The following is a 27,772-nucleotide window of genomic DNA, read 5'->3' on the forward strand; positions in this document are numbered from 1 at the left end:
TTAGTTTCACTAAAATTAAACAAATGCACCAGGAGAGGTAGTGCTGTAGAACATCTTCTGAGTATGGGACAAAAAGCTTCACTCATCCTGTGCAGGCAAACCCCTGCATTAGTCTCCTCACACAGGCTTCAGAGTATACACAAACAATGTGCTTAGGACTCTAGAAGTATTTCTTTCTACATCAGAAGGCTCATACTGACCAGGTTACCTCTGGCATTTTTGGAGCACAGAGATCCATGCACTGAACTCCTAAAAGGAGTTTACACAATTGATTTTCTCCTCATGACTTCACTCCTCCTGTTGGGAGCAAAGAAGGGTTAGCCACCAATCTGTGCAACACTCTCAACAGCTTCTGCATTCCCCAAGCCTTTTGCCAGAAGTCTGGATTGACAAGGTTAGAAAATTCTGGTGACCAAAATGAACTAAGTTCAGGAGGGAAATCCCTCTAAAAAATAATTACAATGAAACCTGAACACTTATTTTATGTTGCTAACCTCTCCACAGGTCACTAAGCAAACCCCCATCACCTATTAAGAAAACTGATGCTCAGTCAGGCTTGTCTTCAGGTTCTTTAAAGAGCTCCTTCTGAAGGCACTGGTGGAGGTTTTACTTCAGAGTAGTACATTGTTGCTCCAAGGCCTCTTGAACAGACATTGCTATTTGCCATGGAAAGCATTTTCTGAGGGTGAAAAATGAAAACAAACTAAACCCTCTCCATCAATGGCAGACAGAAAGAGCTAACAAGGAAATCAGTTTCTGGCTATTTTTTGCTTCACTGACAATAAATTTTCTCATACTTTAAACCAAGGAAGAACAGATGGGAAAAGAATTACTGACTTTCAAGACAAACAAAAAAAAAGGTTCCTCCCAGAAAACCTACATTTTCCTTTGAACTCTGCAGATGTTTTAACAATATCATCAGAATAAAAATCATGTAGATGTAAAAGTAAATTAATGGATAACTGTTTAATGAAGATACAAAACAAATGTGTCCTTCCATTGCATTCTGTGAAAGGCTGAGAGTTAAATTCCCTTAAATCAGAGCATTTCTGCCCTTCTGCAGTGAAATCTACTCCATGAAAAATGAAAAACTGCAAGTGTAGCCTTCACAGCAGAGGTTTCATGAGCAAAAGTATCAGAATAATGCACTTTTCATGAGCTCTGATAAACTTTCCTTTCAGTTATTAGATGTCAGCACATTTTCTGGCTTAAAGGTTCACCAATGACAGAAGTGAGGCCCCTCCTGGAATATTGCATCCAGTTCTGGGCTCCCCAGTTCAACAGGGACAGGGATCTGCTGGAGAGACTCCAAGGGAGGGCTCCAAGGATGCTGAAGGGACTGGAGCACTGCCTGGTGAGGAGAGGCTGAGAGCCCTGGGGCTGTTCAGTCTGGAGAGGAAAAGGCTGAGAGGGATCTGATCAATGTCTGTCAATAGCTGAGGGCTGGGGGTCAGGAGGGAGGGGACAGGGACAGGCTCTGCTCACTTGTACGCTGTGATAGGACAAGGGACAATGGATAGAAACTACAACACAGGAGGTTCCACCTCAACATGAGGAGGAACTTCTTGACTGTAAGGGTCACAGAACACTGGAGCAGGTTGCCCAGAGAGGTTGTGGAGCCTCCTTCTCTGAAGACTTTCAAGACACATCTGGATGTGATCCTGTGTGACCTGTGCTGGATATATGGTCCTGCTCTGGCAGGGGGATTGGACTGGAAGATCTCCAGAGGTCCCTTCCAACCCCTAACATCCTGAGAATACACCATGAGGGTGGTGAGAGACTGGCACAGGTTGCCCAGGGAGGTGGTGGAAGCCTCATCCCTGGAGGTGTTTAAGGCCAGGCTGGATGTGGCTGTGAGGAACCTGAGCTAGTGTGACATGTCCCTGCCCACAGCAGGGGAGTTGCAACTGGATGATGCTTGAGGTCCCTTCCAACCCTGACAATTCTATGATTCTACAAACTTCAGTGGTAGGAAGGCAGAACCATAGTGTGAAGTGTGGAAAGTCAGGACCCTCCAAGAAACCTCCGCTTCAAATGTAACAGAAGGAAGGAACTACAACGTCACTCCACACAATGATGTCACTCCTCACACTCTTAATTGTGGCTTCTATCAATGCTGACAGGAACATTGCACCATTCCGAGGTAAGAATATAAGCATTCTAACATTTGTGCTCTCGGTATGCATAACAGAACTACCTACAGTGAAAAACTGAGGTGGAAATAAAGGCTGAGAAGAACTCAAAGAGAAAGTTTAATTGGGCAAAACAGCTTTCAGCTGCCTCTCTGACCTCCACCCACTGACGAATCTAAATATTCTGCCTTAAACATTATGTTAAGTGGCTAGAAAAAAAAATAAAATAAAAAGGCTACAACACCAGAATAGAAATGAGAAAAAAAATCTTAGAAGTTGCTCATTCTGTTTCATAAAAGAAATTCTAAAGAAGAGTATGGTATGAACTGTAATGAAATGTAAATGTTCTCAGAAGCTCAACACAAAAACATATGAAAACCAGAATGGAGCAGCTGCATGCAATACTCACTCTAGAGAAAAAACACTGGGAAAAAAAGGAACAAAATGTAACAGCTCAAAGAGGTTCAGAGTCTGAAGATCTGAACTGCTGCAAAATCAGCCAGAGGGCAAACACGCACACTGAACCATGAGAGTCACATTTCAGGGGTCACACTGGCTCTACTACAATCAGGTATTTACATCATAAATACTGCACCTGAGCACATCCCTTTGGTTACAGTGTTCATTCATGAAATGGTCAGCATTGCTTGCTACAGCAGACAAGATTAACATTTGCAGCAAGCAAGAAGCAGCTTTCAACCCATACAGCACATTTAACTACACCAAAAAAAGAAAAAAACAACCCAACCCTGACTTCTACTTTGAACCTCGTTTCAGGCTTGCAGCAATGATGGCTCCCAAACCAGTGGCACCTGATTACCCAGGGCTAAGGAACTGGAGATGGTAGTAGTGTGACTTCCAACAGACCACTGTTTACACTGAGCTCATACCCTGCCAACACACCACGGCTGCTCACGACAATCTGTCAACTTTTGAAGGTGGAATCAAACCAAGTGTTGGTCACCTGATAACCAATTTAAGGAGTGAAATGTATCCAATTAGTTAAATACACTGATTCATAGCATGGTTTGGGTTGAAAGGGATCTCCAAAGGTCATCCAGTCCAGCCCCTCTAGAAAGAACATGCTCACAGCTGCTTCTGAGGCTCTTGATACCACCAGCTGGCTTGATAAATAAACACCCCCAGAAAGGGCCATACAGGGTGGTGAGACACTGGCACAGGTTGCCCAGGGAGGTGGTAGAAGCCTCATCACTGGAAGTTTTTAAGGCCAGGCTGGATGTGGCTCTGGGCAACTTGATCTAGTGGGAAGTGTCCCTGCCCATGGCAGGGGGGTTGGAACTGGATCATCCCTGAGGTCCCTTCAAACCTTGATAATTCTGTGAGCCCAACAGAACAGGATCTATCACCAGAAGTCACCAGTATTGGACCAGTCCAAGCTTTCTGCAGTGAACAATGAAAGTATTTTGTCATCAGAGTGTTCCCTTCCTTTGCTGCAACTTCAAGCCTTGCAAAACACAGCCTTTTGCTTAGCCTCCATGCCAAAAAGCCATGTCTAAACCAAAACACTGCACTGTGCATATAATTACAAAGGAAACACTGACAACACTGCCTGACATTTTCCTTTAAGTTGTAATCTACAGGTGACCTACAAGGCTACAGTGACAATTAGAAAACAAAAACAGACAATTCACTACAGGAAAGCTTCCAACACAGCTTTCAGGGTCAAAACTACCCACGAGTTGTTCAAGAAATAGGGACTGTGTAGAAAGGCCCTCTGGAAACTCACTTAAGTGTTCTGCACTTCACAAATCAGATTATTTGCTCTGCAAAATCAAATGATTTATTTAAATTAAATAGAGAAAATTTAAAAGTCCACCCTCTAATAAGGACCATGAAATCTGAACACCTTAAAGAACAGAACTCTACAAAAGACCACCTCAAATAATTATCCTGAACTACATAAAGTCCACAGGAGAAAAGAATGTTCAGAACTCTTGAGTTTGCATCTGCTTGGGTGTTGGTTCAAATCAACCCTGGTTAGCAGGGTAATTTCAATACAAGAACAACAAAAGGGGGATTTCCTGATTCAGTGTTTAGGGAAAAAAAAAAGACACTGCAAAGCAACTCTGTTTGTTCCACACCTCCTTACACCAGGACAAAAAGCAAAGCACACGCCCAACACTTAAGCAAGTGTAATTATACTAATAGGCATAATTACCATCTCACAATTAAGACTTTCTTAAACTGTGAGCTCCTAAGCATGGCAGGGTTACTTCTGGAAGGTTTCTGTTCTTGAGCATACACAGCAGAGAGCAAGAGAGGATAGACTCTGGATTTAAGGAGACCAAATATTTATGTCTTGTTCTCAAGTGTTTCAACAGCTATCTTGGATTTGAAGAGGTTACACAAGATTAGCATGGAAGCAAGCTTTACATTTCTTCCACTGGTCAGTTTTACCATTTCAGACCTAGAATTAGTTGCTTTAAACCACTGTTTAAATGTCTTCTTGTGAAAGAACCAAGAATGAAGCTCAAACTTCAAGCATAATCCACCTACTTTGTCTTATGCTCAGAGGAAGTGCTTTTTGGGGTTTTATCCTCCAAAACCAACACATTGCAGAAGATTTGACTTCTGAAGTACTGATTAGACTTTATGACTGCTATGAAATTAATTGTCTCCAAGATTTTCAAAACAGATCAATGTCCAATGACAACTGATGAATAAGGAAGACAAAGGGCTAGCACAAGTCTTCAGTTTCTGGAAATTAAAAACACTACTAAAACAAACAACATAACTCAGACGAAGCATAAACACAATTAATGGGAGAAACATTGAAATGTTTATTGTGGCTAAATATCACAGAGTTATCCCCAGCTACTCTCTAGCCTATTCAACAACTGCTCAGCCTTATGCACACCCAAATTCAAAAACCCTCTCTCCAGCTCCACTGGCACAATGGGAAGTGGAGGAAGCCACCACACACTGCTGTGGGCAGCCCCATCCTGTCCTGAGCAATGCCAGTAACTTGGTGGCCTGGGGAACAGGCATTCTATGGAATGTATTCCTGCTTTATGCACAAGAAAAGCTACATAAAATTGATCTATCTCCCTGCAAACATTCTTATTGGAAACAACCTCAGATCTGGTGGGTGCTGCACTTCGGACTTCCTCAGCGATGAGTGTCTTACACAGTTAAAGTGAAAACTGAGTTGGTTTTGAACAGCCAGCATAGTTCCACAACCATATTGGCAAGTCCCCCCAAAATGCTGAGCTGATGACTTACTCTACTACACATTTCAAGACAAAGAAGCCAGGTATTACACTAGCTGTAATCAGGCTGAGCTGATAATCTCTAAGGTCCCTTCCAACCTAAGCCATTCTATGGTTCTGCTACGGGCACGCAGAAGAGCACCAAGGCAATCTCACACACTTCCTCCTGTTCTACTACACATACTACTCATGCTTTAAGTGACTTGTTTTTTTAAAAAGCAAGAATGAAACTTGAAGTGCAAATGATACACCACTCTGGAATAATAAGACAGTTCCCCCCCACTTCCTCCTGTCTTTTTCCTGTAGGTAGCAGGAAAAAAGCAAAATTCAAGTCTGAACAGTTTTGTACCAAATAGTGAATTATGGACTTGGATACCAGACTACAAAAGAACCTTCAATCAAGTTCCAAAATAAAGTAAATAAATAAACAAATAAATAAACCCTCAAATTTGATAATTCTAACTCACTTTGTAATCAGAAGATAGCCATAAGTGACCCACAAGGACTTTTCACCAATTTCACCCTGATTTCTAGGTCTGTCAGTTGGATTATTTATGTAACAGACTACCTGTCCATAAGGACTGGACCAGATATCCACTGTATGGATGACAAAACATCACAAGCAGTATCTAGCCAGCCAAATGGCAAAAAGAGAAAGGTAGACATCAACAAAAGGACAGCTGGCTATTATTAAACACTTCATAATAATAGCATCTTAACCACTGAGTCACATATATGTACTCAACCTTAATCATAGTCTGCTATCACACAAGTCCTCAAAAGGAGGTTTGGGGGTAGGAAATGAAATGTCCTAGCAGGAGAGATGACAATTTGGGTCATCATTAAAGCCTAAATGAACTGTTCTGCATGGAATTCTTCTGTACCAGCTCGAGTTTGTCATTCTCTGTAGTCCATAGGGAATGCACTGTTTACATTTGGTCTTCTTTGCAACCATACAAACTAGAAAGGTTTGTTTAAATTAAAGCTTGGATTTTGTAGCACAGTTCTGTGGCCACAAAAGTGCAGGATGCCCTGCTGCCTCACTGTGTGCAAGGCAAGATTCCAGCTTTACTTTTGGATCCCTGTGGTGCTCAACTGTAAAAGCAGTTCAGTTTTCTTCAAATGAAAATTCACATTCAAATTAATTCTGTTATGTCAGACCTGCAAATCACACTTTAGATCACACTAGATGCACACCAAACCTTTTTACTTTGATTGTACAAGCTATACAGATCTCACCTACTTGCGTATCAGACATGTTCCTTCTAAACACCCTAAATTTAACAGTCTAGAAGAGAAAGATCCATATTTTCACCTGAGATCATGCAAAAGATGTTTACATCATCACCACAGAGTTTAAAGCAGCACATTAATATACTTCCAATGATCAGCACTCAAAACAAAAAGAAACTTACCTACTACCATGAGAGTGAATTCAAATCCTCTCTTCACAGACTTCCTGTAAACTTGATTTGGAAGATTTGCAAACCCCACATATCCTTCAAGGTTCTTCTGTTGCTAAAGCAAGAGATATTTAGGGGGGAAATGGTTAAAAGAAAAGCTTATAACTTATTTTACTTGCATTTTATTTTTGTAGCTAACCATCACTTCTTTTTTGCATTTGTGCTATAGAATCATAGAATGGTCTGTGTTGGAAGGGACCTCCAAAGCTCGTCTTGTCCAACCCCCTCTGCAGTCAGCAGAGAAATCCTCCACTAGATCAGGTTGTCCAGAGCCCTGTTGAGCCTCACCTTGAATATGTCCAAGGCTGGGGCCTCAACTACCTCCCTGGGCAACCTGTTCCAGTGTTCTACTACCCTCATAGTAAAGAATTTCTGCCTAACATCCAATCTAAATCTGCTCTTCTCTAGTTTGAAATCATTTCCCCTCATCATATCCCTACCGGCCTTTGCAAACAGTCTCTCTCCATCCTTCTTGTAGCCCCCTTCAGGTACTGGAAGGCTGCTATTAGGTCCCCCCTGAGCCTTTTCTTCTCCAGGCTGAACACCCCCAGCTCCCTCACAGCCTGTTCCTTGTAGGAGAGGTGCTCCAACCCCTTGATCATTTTTGCAGCCCTCCTCTCAACCTTGGCGAGGCCCTCAGCAACCTGCTTTAGTGAAGCATGTCCCTGCTTGATGCATGGGGGTTGGACAAGATGACCTTTGGAGGTCCCTTCCAACCCAACCCAACCCAACCCATCCTAAGTTCTCAGGCAATAGTGTCTGTGTTGAGGACTCCAGAGCTGGATGCAGTACTTCACTACTTGGGATGAAGTACGATAATTTTAAGTTTGGTATGTGGTTTACTCATTCTTATTTGGATTTGTTTCTCTAAAACTGTCAGAATAAACTTATTATTGTAATAAAGAAAAGAAAAGAAACTGTAGGAGTTTAACTAAAGCAATCATTCTTGCACTGAAGGCAAGAAAAAACCAGCTTCTTGGCAATCCAACAGCACTAGTCAATGAATTGATTCACCGTTTTAGGTCACATAACTGATTTCTCCACTTGGCCAACAGTTACCCTCAAGCAATACTACACCACTGCAAAGCCATATTATACTGGTCCACTCAGCACATTTAAGTCTGAAAAGTCCAAACATAGCAGGGCTGCTTTGGGAAAGAGAGATTTAATGATACTGCAAGTCAGTATTAGCTCTCATTTAGTGTTAACACACTGCATCAGCTCTCCCTGAAGTTTAAAACCCAGCATTATCTTTGAGCCCATTAACTCATACAAGATAAGAGAGGAACATCTAATGAGAGCCAGCTAAAGCCAAGTGTTACAGTTTCAAGTTCAAATACACACAATGCAACAAATGTTATTATTTCTCCAAATGTTGGAATGTTTGCCTTGTGTCATCAAGGAAATTTATTATTTTTTTTTAAAGATATTTTTTGGTTTGACTCAGCCTTAGGTGCAGCAAAAGCCTCATGTGAAAAGTTTCAAAAGATCAAAAAATCCCAAAAAAGTCAGATAGGAATTGAAAAATCCCAAGGTTGTTATATTCTTCTAATCTATTAGTACGATTCCATGTGAGGAATATCATTTATCACAATGAGCCTGGAATGCCAGGGTGATGGTGAGGAGCTGGGAAGCTGTATCTATGCACCCTAACATCCTTACAGACCTACACGCCAACCCACCTTCTTTGCTTCACTCCAACACTCCTGCATCCTTGCACCCCTGCTCCCTATACCTCAACATCCCTGCTTCCCTATACACCAACACCCATGCTTCCCTTCACCCCAACATCCCTGCTTCCCTATACACCAACACCCATGCTTCCCTTCACCCCAACATCCCTGCTTCCCTATACACCAACACTCATGCTTCCCTTCACCCCAACATCCCTGCTTCCCTATACACCAACACCCATGCTTCCCTTCACCCCAACATCCCTGCTTCCCTATACACCAACACCCATGCTTCCCTTCACCCCAACATCCCTGCTTCCCTATACACCAACACTCATGCTTCCCTTCACCCCAACATCCTTGCTTCCCTATACACCAACACCCATGCTTCCCTATACACCAACATCCCTGCTTCCCTATACACCAACACTCATGCTTCCCTTCACCCCAACATCCCTGCTTCCCTATACACCAACACCCATGCTTCCCTTCACCCCAACATCCCTGCTTCCCTATATAGCAACACCCATGCTTCCCTTCACCCCAACATCCCTGCTTCCCTATACACCAACACCCATGCTTCCCTTCACCCCAACATCCCTGCTTCCCTATACACCAACACCCATGCTTCCCTTCACCCCAACATCCCTGCTTCCCTATACACCAACACCCATGCTTCCCTTCACCCCAACATCCCTGCTTCCCTATACACCAACACCCATGCTTCCCTTCACCCCAACATCCCTGCTTCCCTATACACCAACACCCATGCTTCCCTTCACCCCAACATCCCTGCTTCCCTATACACCAACACCCATGCTTCCCTTCACCCCAACATCCCTGCTTCCCTATACACCAACACTCATGCTTCCCTTCACCCCAACATCCCTGCTTCCCTATACACCAACACCCATGCTTCCCTTCACCCCAACATCCCTGCTTCCCTATACACCAACACCCATGCTTCCCTTCACCCCAACATCCCTGCTTCCCTATACACCAACACCCATGCTTCCCTTCACCCCAACATCCCTGCTTCCCTATACACCAACACCCATGCTTCCCTTCACCCCAACATCCCTGCTTCCCTATACACCAACACCCATGCTTCCCTTCACCCCAACATCCCTGCTTCCCTATACACCAACACCCATGCTTCCCTTCACCCCAACATCCCTGCTTCCCTATACACCAACACTCATGCTTCCCTTCACCCCAACATCCCTGCTTCCCTATACACCAACACTCATGCTTCCCTTCACCCCAACATCCCTGCTTCCCTATACACCAACACCCATGCTTCCCTTCACCCCAACATCCCTGCTTCCCTATACACCAACACCCATGCTTCCCTTCACCCCAACATCCCTGCTTCCCTATACACCAACACCCATGCTTCCCTTCACCCCAACATCCCTGCTTCCCTATACACCAACACCCATGCTTCCCTTCACCCCAACATCCCTGCTTCCCTATACACCAACACCCATGCTTCCCTTCACCCCAACATCCCTGCTTCCCTATACACCAACACCCATGCTTCCCTTCACCCCAACATCCCTGCTTCCCTATACACCAACACCCATGCTTCCCTTCACCCCAACATCCCTGCTTCCCTATACACCAACACCCATGCTTCCCTTCACCCCAACATCCCTGCTTCCCTATACACCAACACCCATGCTTCCCTTCACCCCAACATCCCTGCTTCCCTATACACCAACACCCATGCTTCCCTTCACCCCAACATCCCTGCTTCCCTATACACCAACACCCATGCTTCCCTTCACCCCAACATCCCTGCTTCCCTATACACCAACACCCATGCTTCCCTTCACCCCAACATCCCTGCTTCCCTATACACCAACACCCATGCTTCCCTTCACCCCAACATCCCTGCTTCCCTATACACCAACACCCATGCTTCCCTTCATCCCAACATCCCTGCTTCCCTATACACCAACACCCATGCTTCCCTTCACCCCAACATCCCTGCTTCCCTATACACCAACACCCATGCTTCCCTTCACCCCAACATCCCTGCTTCCCTATACACCAACACCCATGCTTCCCTTCACCCCAACATCCCTGCTTCCCTATACACCAACACCCCTGCTTCCCTATACACCAACATCCCTGCATCCTGACACCCCTGCATCCCTACACCTTAGTGTCTCTGAACCCTGCACCCCAACCCCTCTGCATCCAGACATCCCTGCATTCCCAGCACCTCTGCATCCCTACATCCATGCACCCTGATCCACCTCTGCATCCTAGCACCCTGCAGACACCCCTGCACAGGACCTTCAGAGATACTACCTGACATGCAGCTGAGTGCTCAGAGAGCTCCTTAGCAGTGCAGGTCCTTAATAACTACTACGCCTAAGCAATTGCTATTCATCTTACTAGATGTAGAATATCTCATCAGTCAGACACTCCTTGGAGTTCCACTTGTCAACATACCTTTTAATGTATGTCATGCTTCCCAGAACCAGCTCACTCCCTCATTACATCCAGGTAATACTTTTGCATTAAAGGAGTTGGGAGTTCTACATTGAATTCTTGGGTTTAAATGTTTTTTATTTCTCTTCCCTTCCCCTTCATATACAGTAGTAAAACTACCCTAAACATGGAGCTAAGAACTTTGAGAAGGCTGAGTATGAAATGCTGAATAAGAATAGGTAATTACTTTTGGGTTTGCTCTATTAATTAGCTCTATAGCATTTGCACCCACTATTTTAGATAATGAAACATAAATGTTCCTAAACAGAAAGATCTATGAAGTGTTACACTTGGCATGAATCCTGTATTTCATGTGAGCAGGAAGGAGCCTTTTAAAAAACCTGGTCATGTGCTGGAGTCAGACCTCTGGTAGACCAATGCCAATTACAACTGAAGCTTTCACCACACTGATTTTTAAATGGCTGCTGCTTCCACAGAGCAAAACAAACTAGATTTGTTCCTTAAATTCCTGCAACATCTCTAGAAGTTGTTACTCATTACTTTTTGGGATGAAGCATTGACTTCCACCTGTATTTGTCATTGTGCCAGGTGAGGTCTCCTGTTTCTAATACTTACAATAACTTCCCCCTAACTTTTAAATCCCTTCCTGATTTTCAACCAGTTGCTACTTAAGCTCAGTTTCAGTTCACCTACTAAAACCCTAATGCTTCTATTTCCACACTAGCTTTAATGCATCTGTATTCAAGTAATACTTACAGCTACTTTGTAAACAACACGTTCCCATCATTTCCAGTGGTGAAGGTATTGATAGAACACATCCAGGAGCAGACCAGCAAAACAAGGAATTGCAGCAAGGAGTCCACACAGGTGCAGCAGCAATCCACAAAGGCAAATGGGTGGCATGGGGAGAGAGGAAAAGCAAAAGAAAACGTTACTTACATTTGACCAAAGTTACTCACAACACTTCCCATCCAGTAACCTTTGTGCACAGTGGTTTATGCCACCTTAGTTTGTTTTACACAGATGACAGCTTCATTTTACAGTAATACCCTTCATGGCCACCTTGCCATTTAATGATCAATACAGGCAATTATTTCTCAGTTCTTTTTCAGTGTGGGTTTCGTTTACCACCCTCTGTCTGAACCTGTCAAGGACATTTATTTGCTTCAGAGGCTTTCACCAAAACATAAAATCTCACTTCACAGAATCACAGAGACACTTCCCACTAGATCAAGTTGCCCAGAGCCACATCCAGACTGGCTGCAAAAACCTCCAGGGATGAGGCTTCCACGACCTCCCTGGGCAACCTGTTCTAGTGTCTCACCACTCTCATGGTGAAGAGCTTCTTCCTAACATCTAATCTAAATCTCCCCTCCTCCAACTTGGATCCATTCCCCCCAGTCCTATCACTCCCTGACACCCTCAAAAGTCCCTCCCCAGCTTTCCTGTAGCCCCCTTTAAATACTGGAAGGCCACAAGAAAGTCTCCTCGAAGCCTTCTCTTCTCCAGACTGAACAACCCCAACTCTCTCAGCCTGTCCTCATAGGAGAGGAGCTCCAGCCCTCTGATCACCACCACATTACTGCACAGATCTTTTATTTGAGAGTGGAAAAGGTATGAAGATCAAAGCCATCACTGAAAGAGTCTCTCAGGATTTTGTATTTCCATGACACTTTCTAGATTCAGTGAATGGTGCCAGCTCACTTCATTTGCAATAGTCAGCATTAGAGCACTGCTGCAAATTTGGGCATAACTGTCACAGCTGAATAGCCAGAAAATAAAGAACAGATGAGAGGGCATCAGTTAAGTGTGTGTTCAGCACCATCCAACACTGTGAATGACAAAAGATCCATGCTAGCTCTCCAGCATGGTACTTAAAAGTACTTTAACCATATCACAAAGAGCCTTTAAATTTCTGGTTTTTCACTAAACATCTTCCCATGCTTAAGTATTTAAAGGCACCAATACAAACTAGAAGAAAAATAATCTCAACATGATGGTCTATGTCAGCAATCAATCATGCTTCTGTACTCCAACATCTAATTTTTTAATCAATCCCATACACCCAGAGGCCCAGAGCCTATTTTTAGAAACTGTACACTGGGATGAAACTGTACACAGTTCCAAATGGCACTGAGGTCCTCTTCTCCTTTTCTACCCAGTAGGATGAGTCTTCTGCTTTTACAGTTCCCCAGACTCTCAGTATCCAGAGCCACAGCAACTCAGCCCATTGGGTTACTGTGCTGCTGGATTCTCCTGAGAGGACAAAAAAGCAAAGAGCTGCTAATCAGTTCCAGTCCTTCTCTGCATCCTGCAGAAAGGTGGCACAAGACTCTTTGGGAAGAGGATAGATGCATATGCAGCAGAACCAGAGCAAGCTGCACAGCTAATCCTGCAGATCCTGCAGCACTAGGAATTCCCAGAGGTTTGGATACCAACCACCCTAAACACTCTATTAGCTATCACTTATCACGCTGCACATGACTACTTTTAACTTTGAAACAAGGTGGTGTTGGCAACCACAGGCAACTTTCACATCAGCTCCAAGTGCAGAGGAGGACCTGCTTCCCCAGGCAAGGGAAAGCAGCATTATTAAACAGTGCTATTTTAAACCCATCAGTCAGCAAAACCAGCTGCGTGGGGCAGGCCAAAGTTCCTGCCTTCAACAGTAGCCAAAACCACACATCTAAGGTAGCAACCAGCAGCAGCATTTCTCCAAAGACTTCCAAAGCATTTGTTAATAAGACTGGGCTGGTTTTCCATGCAAACAGCTTCTGGCTGATTTCTCCTCCATGCACTCATACACTCTTCAAAGCATCACACAAACAGAGCACCCATGCAGGTCCTTGTAGCAAGGTCTCCCTCTGATTACCTGCTCATTGTTAAAGGGAGGACTTTATCATTTCAGCTGCTGCACAGTACTATCTCTGTTGGTAAACAACCTCAGTAATCTACCATACTTCATTAAGAAGACTTTATGTCTCTGATGACCTCCACTATTCCAGAACACTCTTCTAGCTCTGCAGTCTTCTGAAGAGGCCAAGGGGAGAGCTGCATACAGTATTCAAGAGGCAAAACAGTCATAGATCCATTGGCTGATCATGTGGTATCTCTTCCTCTGATCCTTTCTCACTAATTTCCAACATGCAATTTGGTCTTTTGACTACTTCTGAGTACTGAGCTGATGACACAGTGAACTCCAGCCAGGCACAAGACCTTGCTCCTGAGTTTTAACATCTTCATAGCTTCTCAGTACAAAAGTACAGCACAAAAGTAGCCCGCATGTGTATCATGGCAATTCACCTACACTGCATTCAGCCATCATTTTAAATCAAGTTCTCTAACATTTTTATGTCCTTGCAGCCATCCGTCATCTCTGCTCTAAGCTAGCACAGAAGGAATGCAAGCCACACAATTATAAATCTGGCCTTAGCTGACTTCTGATGCATCCATTCTGTGCATCAAAGTTATTTGAATGTAGGCCTCCCTCGAGCAAAATGTCAAAGCCCACATAAAGCAGGCTGCAGAGCTGGTGTTTTAGATCCATCATCTGAATCAATGGTTTAATAGCCAGCAGCAAGCTGCTGGAACTATGCAAATGAGTGAGACCAGGGGAGGCACCATCAGGGGCTTCCCAAGGACCTTCAAGTAAGAACATAGACAAAAAATAAGAAAAAAATCCTCTTTTCCTTGTTTTCTATCAAGTCTATCACCTTTGTTACTGCCCAAGCACCATCATTTACATCTCTCCTTCAATCTGTGCTGTATGTGGGAATGATAAATCCAAAGGCATTTTTCAGGTACTACTACCTGAGCCAAAAGATGACAGCCTCTGGCACAAGGTCCACTGCTAAGGGCAGCTGCTGTGTACTGGTAGTAACCAGCAGCCTATTACATGTTATGAAACTCTTCAAGGATGTATGACCCAGCCAAACTAGTAGCAAATACTACCACAGACAGCTGGAGACACAAAAGGGAAAAAAAAAAAAAAAAAGAAAAAAAAAAAAAAAGAGGGGCAAAGCAGAAAAGCAATTTGACATCAGGGGAGTCACTGTCCTTGCCAATCACAGTTGGCTTTGGAGCTTCTCAATCAAATTTACTCTAAGAAAAAGACATGCAATGCTATTATTTTTTTCTCTAGTGATCTTCTAGGAACCACTATTTATATATATACATTTAAAAAGCCTCCAGAAGCATCACAGACAAGCCAAGAATTGTTGAAGTCTGACCACAGCAATATAAAACGATCTTAGAAAGGGGACAGATAGCCAGCATTAGCCATATGACAGCAATGTTACTTGTCATCAGCAATGAAAACACAAGGTGATCATTTGTACCTTCTTTTACAGATTTGGAACAGGGAGCATACTCTGAACAGAGTAATTTTTTTCCTACAATTTGCATTTGTCATGGAGTCAATGTGGTTCTTGTAAGATTCAGACATAAGGCAAGCTTCCTTCACACATCAGTTACTTTGAAAAGATGTTGGGAGCCACCAAACCAGAAGAATTTGCACTGATTCCAATCAAGCTAAAACCATATTTTTAGAGCTTTTAGCTAATTTCTGCATAAACTTGAGTCACAGGATGTTTATTCAACTTCCTATTATCATGCTAGGAGTAAGATCAGGTTAGTAGTTTCTAGTTTTACATAGAAAATCAAGGCTATAAAACACTATATTTACATTTCCTCCAACATGGTCATGTTTGGTTTTCTTCTAACAGTGTAGATCTTTGGACTCTGCACATCAGCCTCTGAAACCTGAGGAAAGGCTTAGAGATTTACCTTACCAACAATGCAACCAACCTATGCAGTCTGTATTTAAAACAGCAAAAGGAAACCACCCAACCAAAACAACGACAGAGACCCCAACCAAAACAGCAACAGAGAGACTTCAACCAAAACAAGAGACCCCAACCAAAACAACAACAAAGACCCCAACCAAAACAAGGACAACAAAAAAAGACCCCAACCAAAACAACGACAACAAAAAAAGACCCCAACCAAAACAACAACAACAAAAACTACCCCAACCAAAACAACAACAACGAGATCCCAACCAAAACAAAACCAAAAAAGAGACCCAAACAAAACCAAACAAACAAAATAAAGAGAGACCTCAACCAACCAAGAAAGCCCAACCCCTGAATTTAAAAAGTGGGGAAATAACAATATAAAAGGCGGAAAGTCACCTGCTCTAGTTGTAAAGTTAAACCTATGCTGAACATCTACAAACATGTTTGTTCTTCACTGTAAAAAAGTAAAAGTATCTGCCTGGTGACATCTGCTATAACCTGCATGGCAGAATTCTAGCACTGATGGCAAGGAAACCATCATTTTATTCCTTCCAACAGGTGTCAACTGCAGACAACAGAAAGCTATTAAAAGCCTGCTTTTAAAATGAGACAACCTGGCTTCCAAGGGTGAACCTCAGGTCTTGCCAATGTTAGGAAAAAAAAACAAAGTTATTCTCATAAAGGACCCAAAAGAAGAAAATCCTTTTGATATATAAGCACAGTTAAGAAACAAGGATCCCTTTCAGCCTCTAGGAGTAAGTTTATTAAGTCACTAATCAGTAACTTCAATCAGTGATCCAAGGAATGCACTTTCAATTCAACTGTTCCTCAACATCTCCCTGGGCATAATAAGCAAGTACAGATGAAGAGTGAGCTTTAGGCTCCCTCTTTTCCAGGTGCCAGACACTATTATCTGGTTTATTTAAAGATAGTGCTGAAACACACATGATGTCTAAGAGCAAGAAGATTCTGCACTAGAAAGATCACAAACAGCAGGCAGCAGAGTCCATCTGTTGAGCTGCAGGCAACTTACCAGTTCATCCTCCACCAGAATTAGCTAGCCAACTAATTCCTTGAAGTAAAACTTAGTTGTGCACATTGAACACAACTCACAAGCACAGGAACACGAATTTAAAGCTTCTGGTTCTATTTGTGCATTTGCCTCTATTTCCTGGCTTTCTGCAACACCTTGGGTCTGCTTGCAGAAAGCAGAATGCAAACCACCACCCACGTGGCAACTTGCATCTAACTGAAACGAGGAACTCCAAATCAGATTTGACAACAAAGTGACTGATTACCTTCCAGTCCATAAAGCAGGGGTCAAAACAACTGCAGCAAGAAATGGCACAGGTCACAGGAGAGCCTACAGAAAGAGGTCAGCCAGGGAACTAGAAGCAACAGCAGATCAAGCATCAACCACGTATCATTTAGTGCACCTATCACCCCTTTTAACCTTCCTTCCTACTCCTCCTCCTCAGTTTTGCTGTTGAATGTTTATTCCAATACAAACTCTGAGGCAAGGGTTGAAGATGAAAGCCAGAAAGGGAGAAAAAAAATATTATGATCAAATCTATGAAAAGATTCCTGGATACAAAACCTCCAAGGGAAAGCAGGGAGGGGGGAAACATACAAAGCCCAAACACTCACAACAAAACAATACAAAATAACACAACAAAACAAACAAACCAATACATCAAACCAACCAAATCAACACAACAAAACAAACAAACCAACACAACAAACCCAACCAAACAAATCAACACAACAAAACAAACAAACCAACACAAAAAACCAACCAAACAAATCAACACAACAAACAAACCAACACAACAACCCAACCAAACAAATCAACACAACAAACAAACCAACACAACAACCCAACCAAACAAATCAACACAACAAACAAACCAACACAACAAAAATCACTGAAATTAAAACAAGTATCTGTACTCCACTTCATATGTACCATGTCTCCTGCCTGTTTAGCTTGTCAAGTTTCCCCCCAGAGATGTAAATGAAAGAATTTAAAAGAATTAAAATTAAAAAATAAAGCCTGTGGGATCTTTCAGGCAGTCCTGTCTCACACTATTTTCATCTGCTACAAAATCCACTAAAACATGGGTTTGAAAAGAGCTGGGTTTAAAGACATAAAAATTCTCCACAAACTAGCTTAGTGCCTCAACCTGAAGCCCACTTCAGGAGTCTTCTTTATCACTGGAAACAGTAGAAAGAAGCAACAAAGCACAGTAAGTATTAAGAAATACATTAAAGTATCATGCTGGAAAGTATCATTTAGTTCCTTTGTCATTTCCTTTCAATCTAAGGTGCTGTAGAGCATTTTTTCAGCTCCTTCAGGTTCCCTTTAAACATTGCATTTTCCTTCAAAATTCACATGCAGATCAGTCAGTTGACACAAACCTTCAGCAGGTGGTGATAAATTATAGTTCATAGGTTTAGATCTATTCAGGAAAACCCCAAACAAGAACAAACAAGCAAACAAAAAAAGTCAGAAAACAAAGCTACCAATTCCCTCCCTCTCCATCCCCAAATCTCCGGGCGCAGCAGCAGCATCTCACACAGGCCTGAGCACAGGTGGGAATTTTTCAGGAAGAGCAGATTCCTGCTATCCAATAGGCAGTATTTCATAGAATCACAGAATGGTTTGGGTTGGAAGAGACCTCCAAAGGTCATCTAACCCAATCCCCTCTGCAGTCAGCAGGGACATCCTCAACTAGATCAGGTTGCCCAGAGCCCTGTCAAGCTTCATCTTCAGTATCTCCAGGGATGGGACTGCAACCACCTCCCTGGACAACCTGTTCCAGTGTTCCACTACCCTCATGGTAAAGAGCTTGCTCCTCACATCCCATCTACATCTCCTCTAGTCTGAAGCCATTGCCCCTTGTCCTATTCCTGCAAGTCTTTGCAAACAGTCTCTCTCCATCCTTCTTGTAGCCCCCTTCAGGTACTTGCAGGCTGCTATTAGGTCTCCCCAGAGCCTTCTCTTCTCCAGGCTGAACACCCCCAGCTCCCTCAGCCTGTCCTCATAGCAGAGGTGCTCCAAGCTCCTGATCATTTTCATGGCCCTCCCCTGGACTCTCTCCACCAGGTCCATGTCCTTCCTATGCTGAGGGCTCCAGAGCTGGCTGCAGTACTCCAGGTGAGGTCTCACCAGGACAGAATCCCCTCTCCGGGTCTGTTGGCCATGGTGCTTTTGATGCAGCCCTGGCTGCATCTGAGTCATCCAAGGGACTCAGAGAAAGGGAACTGCAGGTGTGCACTCTACGCCCTTCTGTTCTATGCCTTGACAGAAGTGGGATATACTGCTGGGGAGTTTGTTGTTCTCATCAAGCAGCCTGAAGGATGGCAACAGGAGAACCTGCATTGTTCCATCTCTAGCCTGAAGGGCTGCCTGCCAGCAGCTCCAGCAACATTTCTTGAACATGCAGGTGCAGAAATGCTAAAGAAAGGTGAAGCACTCATGCAGAAATACTCAAGTATGTTCAGCATAGTCATCATGAAGTGTGTTCCCCTTCAAATCATGAGAGAAATTACAAGTTTAATCACTGATGCTTCTGCTAACATGAAGAATTCTCATTTATAAGTAGGGTGAAGGGCTTTTACCATACACTTCTGTGTGGTGGATACAACTCATTCCCACACTCTCCTCTTCTTTGCCTATATGCATTTCTGTGCTGAACACCCCAAGCTCTGACTTACAGAAGCCTTCAGAAGATTTCACCAAGACAGACATTTGGAGCTAAAATTAAGGAATGCGTCCCTGATGCTTCTTCTTTTTAAGGCTTATTGTATTTCTGTGCTATAGCAAACTAGGAGCCCAGAACAGCCAAACCCAAAGCACTGAGCCTTTTGTCTCAGACAAGCAAAAAATTCAAATCCATCTTGAGACTATCATTAACAAGCTGTTAGCAGCTAATCATTTAAAACATATTTTTATTTTAAAAGAACAGAGTGGTGGTTCAAAGTGAAATTGCTCTGTTTTTTACACAGCGGTAGTTCAAAGTTAAATTACTGTGGGTTTTTACACAGTGGTAGTTCAAACTTAAATTACTGTGGGTTTTTTTATCACTTGAAATAGGTTAGGTATTCTTTTCCCAGCATTAATTTCCTCACAAGACAGTATATTTCAATGACACTAACAGACAGCAGTTAAACTTTCAATTCTAAACTGGTATTTCAGGATACTCTCAAATCACGTTCTTTATGTCAATGCCTCTGCAACAAGGTTCATCAAATGCTACCAGGAGAGGTCTTTAAGGATATTAATCACATCCTGGGCTGCATCAAGAGAAGCATAGCCAGCAGGGCCAGGGAGGTGATTCTCCCCCTCTACTCCACTCTGGTGAGATCCCACTTGGGGTACTGCATCTAATTCTGGAGCCTCTATTACAAGAAAGATCTAAGGGCCACAAGGATGAGCAGAGGGCTGGAGCTCCTCTGCTATGAGGACAGACTGAAAGAGTTTGGGTTGTTCAGTCTGGAGAAGAGAAGGCTCCCAGAAGACCTTAATTGTGGCCTTCCAGTATCTGAAGAGGGCTACAAGAAAGCTGGGGAGGGACTATTGAGGGTGTCAGGTAATTATAGGATTGGGGGGAACAGAGCAAAACTAGAAGTGGGTAGATTCAGATTGGATGTTAGGAAGAAATTCCTCCCCATGAGGCTGATGAGACAATGGAACAGGTTGCCCAGGGAGGTGGTAGAAGCCTGGAAGTTTTTAAGGCCAGGCTGGATGTGGCTCTGAGCAACCTGCTGTAGTGTGAGTTGTCCCTGCCCATGGCAGGGGGTTAGAACTGGATGATCCTTGAGGTCCCTTCCAACCTTACCAATTCTATGATTCTAACTAATACTTAGAGGATTTTACTTTTTAACTATTTCCACTGTATTTACAATATAAAGGACTCTAATGAAACCAAGAAGATAAAAAAAAAAAAAAAAGAGATCCAGGTGCTACTGTAAAGAATTATGCCAGCTAAAAAAAAACCTCTCCACGTGTTAAAACTCAGATGCTTTGAAACAAAGCTGGCTGGCTGCTTTGTTTTTAATTGTCTTTATTTTTAAGCTAGAGAGATACCACAGAAAGATAACTCCCATTATAATTACCATGTAAGGAAGATAAGTTTTACTTGCTGGAATTGTTTCCCTGTGGGTTGCAATGGTGACTGATACATGGTCCATGCTGATAACAAAATGTATTATCCAGGTTTAATATTAAGACTATTACAATATATATGAAGTACCACTCACCCATGGCATCAAACTGTAATTGGAAACCCTAAGTTTTGATTTCATTTATTCCGCCATCAAGGAATTTGGTTTTAATTTGGCATTTACTGCATATATTTTACAATGGGGACAGCAACCTTACTGAGAGCATCCTATTACAAGAGAGATCTGGACATGCTGGAAGGTGTCCAGAGAAGGGCCACCAGGATGAGCAGAGGGCTGGAGCTCCTCTCCTATGAGGACAGACTGAAAGAGTTGGGGCTGTTCAGTCTGGAGAAGAGAAGGCTCCAAGGTGACCTTCTTGTGGCCTTCCAGGATCTGAAGGGGGCTACAAGAAAGCTGGGGAGGGACTTTTTAGGGTGTCAGGGAGTGACAGGACTGGGGGGAATGGAATAAAGCTGGAAGTGGGGAGATTCAAACTGGATGTGAGGGAGAAGTTCTTCCCCATAAGAGTGGTGAGAGCCTGGAATGGGTTGTCCAGGGAGGTGGTTGAGGCTCCATCCCTGGAGGTGTTTAAGGCCAGGCTGGATGTGGCTCTGGCCAGCCTGATGTAGTGTGAGGTGTCCCTGCCCATGGCAGGGGGGTTGGAACTGGATGATCCTGGTGGTACCTTCCAACCCTGACTGATTCTATGATTCCATGATTCTATGATCCAGAACGCCAGCAGTCAAATCGCCTTGGATGGCCAAACTAAAGATTGCAAGCACCACAGCCACAGCTTAATGCTGAGCTAACCAGCTGGTAACAGCACCAAGCCTCTTGGTTTCTCAGCTCACCAAGTACTTTTGGTTTTGGCAGTAGTACCAAAGGTGGCTGTGAAGGGCATGCATTGCCTGGTCCAACATGCATGCCAGCAGAGCAGCTATCCTGCAGGAGCAGCCATGCTAAATTTGAGAGTGGGAGTTAAATCCTCTCCATACCTGCCTGCCACACCAGATGGCCGAGATTCACAACCAAGAAACACAACTTGAAAGGACAGGAAACTCAGGATAGTTGTTGCTACCCACAGTGGCATAGAAGAGCCTCCTTCACCAAAGAGGATACTGGATGCCCCACAGGCATGCTGCTAGGCCAGAAGGCAGACACACAAAGGTAGGGCCAAGTGACATTCATTCTGCAGTCAGAACATGTCTTTGGAGCACTACGAAGAGAGACTGAGATCCTTGGGGCTGTTCAGTCTGGAGAAGAGAAGGCTGAGAGGGGATCTGAGCAATGTCTATCAATAGCTGAGGGGTGGGGGTCAAGTGGAGGGGACCAGGCTCTTTTTGGGTGGTTCACAGTGATAGGACAAGGAACAATGGGTTCAAACTAGAACAGAGAAGATTTCAGCTCACCATGAGGAGAAACTTCTTTACAGTGAGGGTGACAGAGCCCTGGAGCAGGCTGCCCAGGGGGGTTGTGGAGTCTCCTTCTCTGGAGACTTTCCAAACCCACCTGGATGCATTCCTGTGCAGACTACCCTGGGTGATCCTGCTCTGGCAGGGGGGTTGGACCTGATGATCTCTGGAGGTCCCTTCCAACCTCTGATATACTGTGACTTGTGCCTTCATCACATTCGAAGTCTTCTCCAAAATCAACTCAAGCAATCAGGACATCAGAGTCCCTCCATTACTAAGGCATTAACACTCAAATAACCTGGTCTGCATAAAATCCCAAGTGCTGGCATAATTTTGAACTCACCTGCTGAAAATGTCAGCTGTTTAAGGATTCAGAACCCAACAAATCTTAAAGACCTTTCACAGAGACCCTGTTAAATGCCTAAAAAGGAACCAACACCAATCAGCTCAACAAAATACCTTGCTAATTAAATTAGAAACTGCTGGTAAGGAAAGACTGCCTGCTGAAATTTCCACCTTTCCTTGCTAAATTTTTATAGGATAGGGGCTCATTACCCCTACCTTTTCCTCCTTTCAAGCATCTAGTTCTCAGTATTGTTTGAATTTGTCACATTAAGATGTTTTTTCCTTTAAATTATTTTAAAAAGAGCTTCCTTTTATTCACAATTCACATCTTTTCAACATCTGTCAACAACCCAGCAATCATATCCTACAGTTTTTCCCCCAGTCTCTTAAAGTCTTGTTGCCCACTGCTTCGGTCTGTCACTTACCAACTGCAGGTTCCTTCCACTGCTCTGAAAACTTCCTAGTTGGCAGATATCTGTCCACACAATTGCAAATAGAGAGTACTGAAGATCAATACCTGGCACAGCTGAACAGTGTGAGATGACCACAAGCTTCAGGAACTAATACTGCAGTAGTTTGCAAATGATTCTCCTCTAAGTCCTCCCTTCAAGTGCTAACAAAAATAAGGAACACAGAAGGCAACAATAGGATGGCTCTTCTCTACCCATCATCAAGAGATTACTCAGACTTTGATTTTGCACCATCTGGCAAAGCCTCCCAAGAGGAAAGTAATTTACTCTTGAATCTCTTGGTTCATTACTATACCTTTGCTAAGAACAATTAGGAAGCCTTTTCAGATGCAGGGGCAGGGGAAAAGGGGGAGAAATAAGATGACAGTTTTCTTGGCCTCATTCCACTCCAGAAATTTTCACTGTCCCAAACCTGAAAGCATTCATTTAATCCAGCATCTGGAACTCAGATTTTGAGTCATATACCCAAGAGTTTTGCATTCTTGTTTAAAAAAAAAAAAGCTACAGTGAGCATTGGTTAAGATTGCACAGCCACAAAAACCTCTGCTGTCAAAAAAGCTTCCAGAAAAATTACATTTCTCCAGCAAGAGCTTTTAATGCCTCAACTACTTTGTTTAGAACATCAGCTAAAACTGGTATCTTGACTTACTTATCACAGTTAGGATCTGGTCAGGACAACAAGACCCTGCACCACCAGACTTCTGCAGCCATCACTTGTCATGACTTCCAAGTGTGTCTATCACTCAAGAAAGTCCTAATGCCAATGTTATGCTACCATAACCATAGGTAATGATGCAACAGCAGATAATGATGCAACAGCAAGACACCTAACCCATTCAGTGCTCAAGGAGTGAATTATAGCAGCTGAAACAAGAGCCATTAAACTTTTACCACTTGTGTTTATCCTCAGCTATCCACCAGCATCAATTCCCCCAACAGGATAGGGTTTTCCTCTTTCCCTATCTCAGCCACTGGTAGAATGGAAATAAACAAGTTGTACAACTAGATCAGCTGCCATGGATCTCTGCTGCCCAAGGCACACTACCATGTTGCCTTTCAGCCCACGTTGAGACTCAGTGTTTGGGTGGGAACAGAAAATCAATTTCTCTTCTCCACACAGCAGCAGTGCCATCTTACACCTAAACCAGGCACTAACCTCACACTGGGCACATCTGTCTACTGCCAAAGAGGCTGAAGTTCCATCTCCTGCCTATAGAATGGTTTGGGTTGGAAAGGACCTCAAAGATCACCTCATTCCAACCCCTCCCCTGCCATGGGCAGGGACACTTCCACACTAGACCAGGCTGCCCAAAGGCCCACCCAACCTACTTCTCCAACACCTTCACTGTTGGAACCTCCATGACCTCTCTTGGCAACCCACCCCAGGGTCTCAGCACCCTCACAGCAAAGGATTCCCACATAATACCCAATCTAAATCCAGCTTCTTCCAGTTCAAAACTATTCCCCCATGTCACTATATAGCAGACTTGCATTTCCTTTTTCATGCCACAATTCTGTGCTCCCATGATGCGAAAGGCTCAGGAAGCATAACTGATAGAAAAGAAAAACAATCCTGAGGAATTCAAACCAGCCAGTTCCTGTGAGTTGAGCTCCATGAACTGACCCACTGTTGGGTCAAAGAGGCAGTGCTCCATGGGTGGGAAGAGCAGCAGAACTGCCTCCTTTCAAAAGCTGACCAACAAATTCATCACATTGACTGGGGGTGAGTTTAGGCTTCCTTTGTATCAGCTCTGGTAACTGCATGGCTAAGGCAGAAGGCAGATTAGCTCCCTTATCCAGATGAACACTACCATAAGGATACCATGCCCTAACATCAGCAAGCTCATCTGATCATACCAGAATATGAACACTAGAGGCACCAGAAAGGAGGAGAAAAACCCACACAACCAATGTAGTACTTTTCAGCTGCAGTCCAGTTAGAACCACCCTAAGCTTTGAAACCACATGATAAAGTTTGTTAAAATATAACAGAAAGTAGGGGACAATGTAGAGGCAATGGCTTCAAAGTAGAGAAGAGTAGAGAAACTTGTTAGGAACAACTTCTTTGCCATGAGGGTGGAACAGGTTGCCCAGGGAGATAGTTGAGGGCCCATCCCTGGAGATAATCCAGGTGAGATTTGATGAGGCTCTGAGCAACTGGCCAGCACTGCAAAAGGTTTGATGTCAGCTTTATGTCAATGTTAACTTCAGCATTCTTGCCAGTTTTTACTACCACACTTGGTGAAGTTTCGTTTTATTTAAACTTCAGCTTGAATCATTATATGAATGGTCTTTCAAGGCACAAGACAGAGAGAGAGGTAGTATTTCATACATTGTTCTTCTAATAATCAGCCTGCCATAACAGAGGGACAACCACTGCCACCAATACCAACATCCATGCCCTCTCACATTTCCCTCAGCACCTACAATGCTTTTCCAGACAAATGCCACACCAGAAATTCTGCCATCATCAATGCCTCAGGCTGTGTTTCTGGAAGGTCTCTTTGCAACAACATTACTGTGTGATAAACTGATTTCCTCACAGAATAGGACTATTCTGATTGGAATTTGATCAAGTGCTGCTTTGTAGCTCACCACTCACCAACAACATGAAGGAGCATGCCTTATCTATCTATCTAGCTTGCATCTCTCTTTTTCTGGTCATTGTTCCTGGCATGCTTTACCCCAAAGCACTGGGAAAAGCTTCATACATGAGATTCTGAGAGCATGCTTCTGAGACCAGTCACCTCCTGATCTTTTTTGCGGTCAATTGAAAAACAAATCTGATGTATTTTATTTATTTCTTCACGTCCCTCATTTGCTGCAAGATGCAATCTTTCAATTTATAAAGCACTATTTTAAAAGTGCTGACACTAAAAACCTAGGTGCTGGATCTTCATATTGATCTCCGCTAAAGCTACAGTGGGTCAAAGGAGGGAGAAATCTCCCTGATGTTTTAAATCAATCCTCACTCTGCTTGTTAAGTCCTAACATCTTTATTATTCAGGTTAAAAAATACCAACCAACCAGCACACAATCATTAAATGTAAAAACCAGGGGGAAAAAAAACCTCAAAACCCTACAACTTCAGATGGGATTTTTACTATGGATAGATAAAATGTCTAAGTCTTCTATGCTACTAAGAAATAATTCAGTTCTATTTTAGTTGCTTAAATGCTTCTGAATACAACACCCTTGCCCGTTGTTGTTCTGTAATACTGCTTCCAAAAATATTTGCAAATGCATCCTGAACTATCACTGCACTTAAATGACAGAAATCTGGCACAAAAACGGCCACAGAGTCATTTGAAAACAAGATACAGAGCTACAGCCATCAAAGGACAAGACTCCTCCTAAGTGGCTTTAAGAAGGGCTGTAGGGCAGCACAACAACCACTCTGTGCAGCAGCACTGCCAGTCCAATTGGTGTGAGACTGGCAAGTTTTTGAGCAGCATATTTAGAAGCCTGGAGCAGCACTGATACACTAAAAGCAGAAAACTAAGTGGCTTTTGTGGGCAGGAAGTCCAGGATATACATCAGAACAAGGTTTGGCCAGGCATGTGTTTTGCCGACCAGCAGCTCAAAACTGTCAAAAGGAAAGGGCATACCTATTGTCTTCTGAGGTGCTTGGGAGCCTACTGGGTACTTTTTGATTTTTAACATAACATTAAAAATGCCCCAACTTACAGGAGCTTCAGAGCCAGGCTCACACAACACAGCACCCAGCCATATTTGCAGGGCAGACCCAACAAACTGAAGCAGAAGGCAAAACTGCAAGTTACTTAAGCAAGTATCGATTTGGTTCTTTCCAAAACACAAAGGAAGAAGAGCTGCCTGATGGCAACACAGAGCTACCACCATGCAGCCATTAAACCAAGGCTAGAAACAAAAAAATTTCCCCTTTGACTCACACCTGGCACACGTGAACCTCGCTCTGACAAGGTGAGCAGGAAGTCACTGGTTTCTGTGAATCCAGTTTCTGGCCCTCACAGTTGAGAAATGCCTTTACCTCACCCATGCTACCATCCCCACCTCTGTAAGACATCTATTCCATAAACATCAGTTCAAGACTTATGCAAACCCTCCTCGGAAATCACTTGTGGCCGCCTACAGTTCTACGCTACCCCGAATTTGAATTACTAATTTAAACAAAGACTTAACTAAACTGCTTAAATGGTGACTAAATGCCATTCTAATTACAGAGGAACACATTTGCAATTAACTAGCTTATTTCAGGAGCTAGAGCATGAAGTTATAGCAAACAGAACGTCGCTCATACATACGCATCTCTGGTCTAGACAGGTTAAGTGAATAGTCTGGCAATAAATTACAGCTAAAAATGTATGTCACACTACAGTTCCGAACAGAAATCTCTCCCCTAAACCTCCTCTGAGGCAAATTTTCCTTCACTGGCTTTACGTTTCAAATGAGGTTTTCACTCTGTAGCCACTATATTATTTCATAGTTATTTGTTGTCTTAATGGGGATTTGAAGATACTATTGAAAACGCTGCTGCTGCAGCATTGAGCTACTAGAACTGAAGAAACTAAAATACCAGAAGAGCCAAGGAAAGGAGTAATGAGAATATCACTAAGTTGCTATCCAGCTAAAGAAAAAAAGAA

At 43.4% G+C, this 27,772-nt stretch overlaps 1 protein-coding gene across 1 annotated transcript in view; it reads right to left on the reverse strand.

The window, feature by feature from the left end:
- Positions 1 to 27,195, reverse strand: part of SEPTIN7 (septin 7) — an 89,236-nt gene extending 62,041 nt beyond the window's left edge. The window contains exons 1-5 of the mRNA XM_054384942.1: positions 27,090 to 27,195; positions 15,723 to 15,746; positions 12,860 to 12,932; positions 8,522 to 8,531; positions 6,778 to 6,880 (exon numbers count right to left, since the gene is read on the reverse strand). Of these exons, the coding sequence (XP_054240917.1) occupies positions 6,778 to 6,880; positions 8,522 to 8,531; positions 12,860 to 12,932; positions 15,723 to 15,746; positions 27,090 to 27,195 (316 nt within the window). The remainder of the gene's footprint in view (positions 1 to 6,777; positions 6,881 to 8,521; positions 8,532 to 12,859; positions 12,933 to 15,722; positions 15,747 to 27,089) is intronic.
- Between the last annotated feature and the right edge of the window lie 577 nt (positions 27,196 to 27,772).

The sequence above is a fragment of the Indicator indicator genome, chromosome 11 (genome assembly GCF_027791375.1).
Source record: "Indicator indicator isolate 239-I01 chromosome 11, UM_Iind_1.1, whole genome shotgun sequence".
In the NCBI taxonomy this organism is placed as follows: Eukaryota; Metazoa; Chordata; class Aves; order Piciformes; family Indicatoridae; genus Indicator; species Indicator indicator.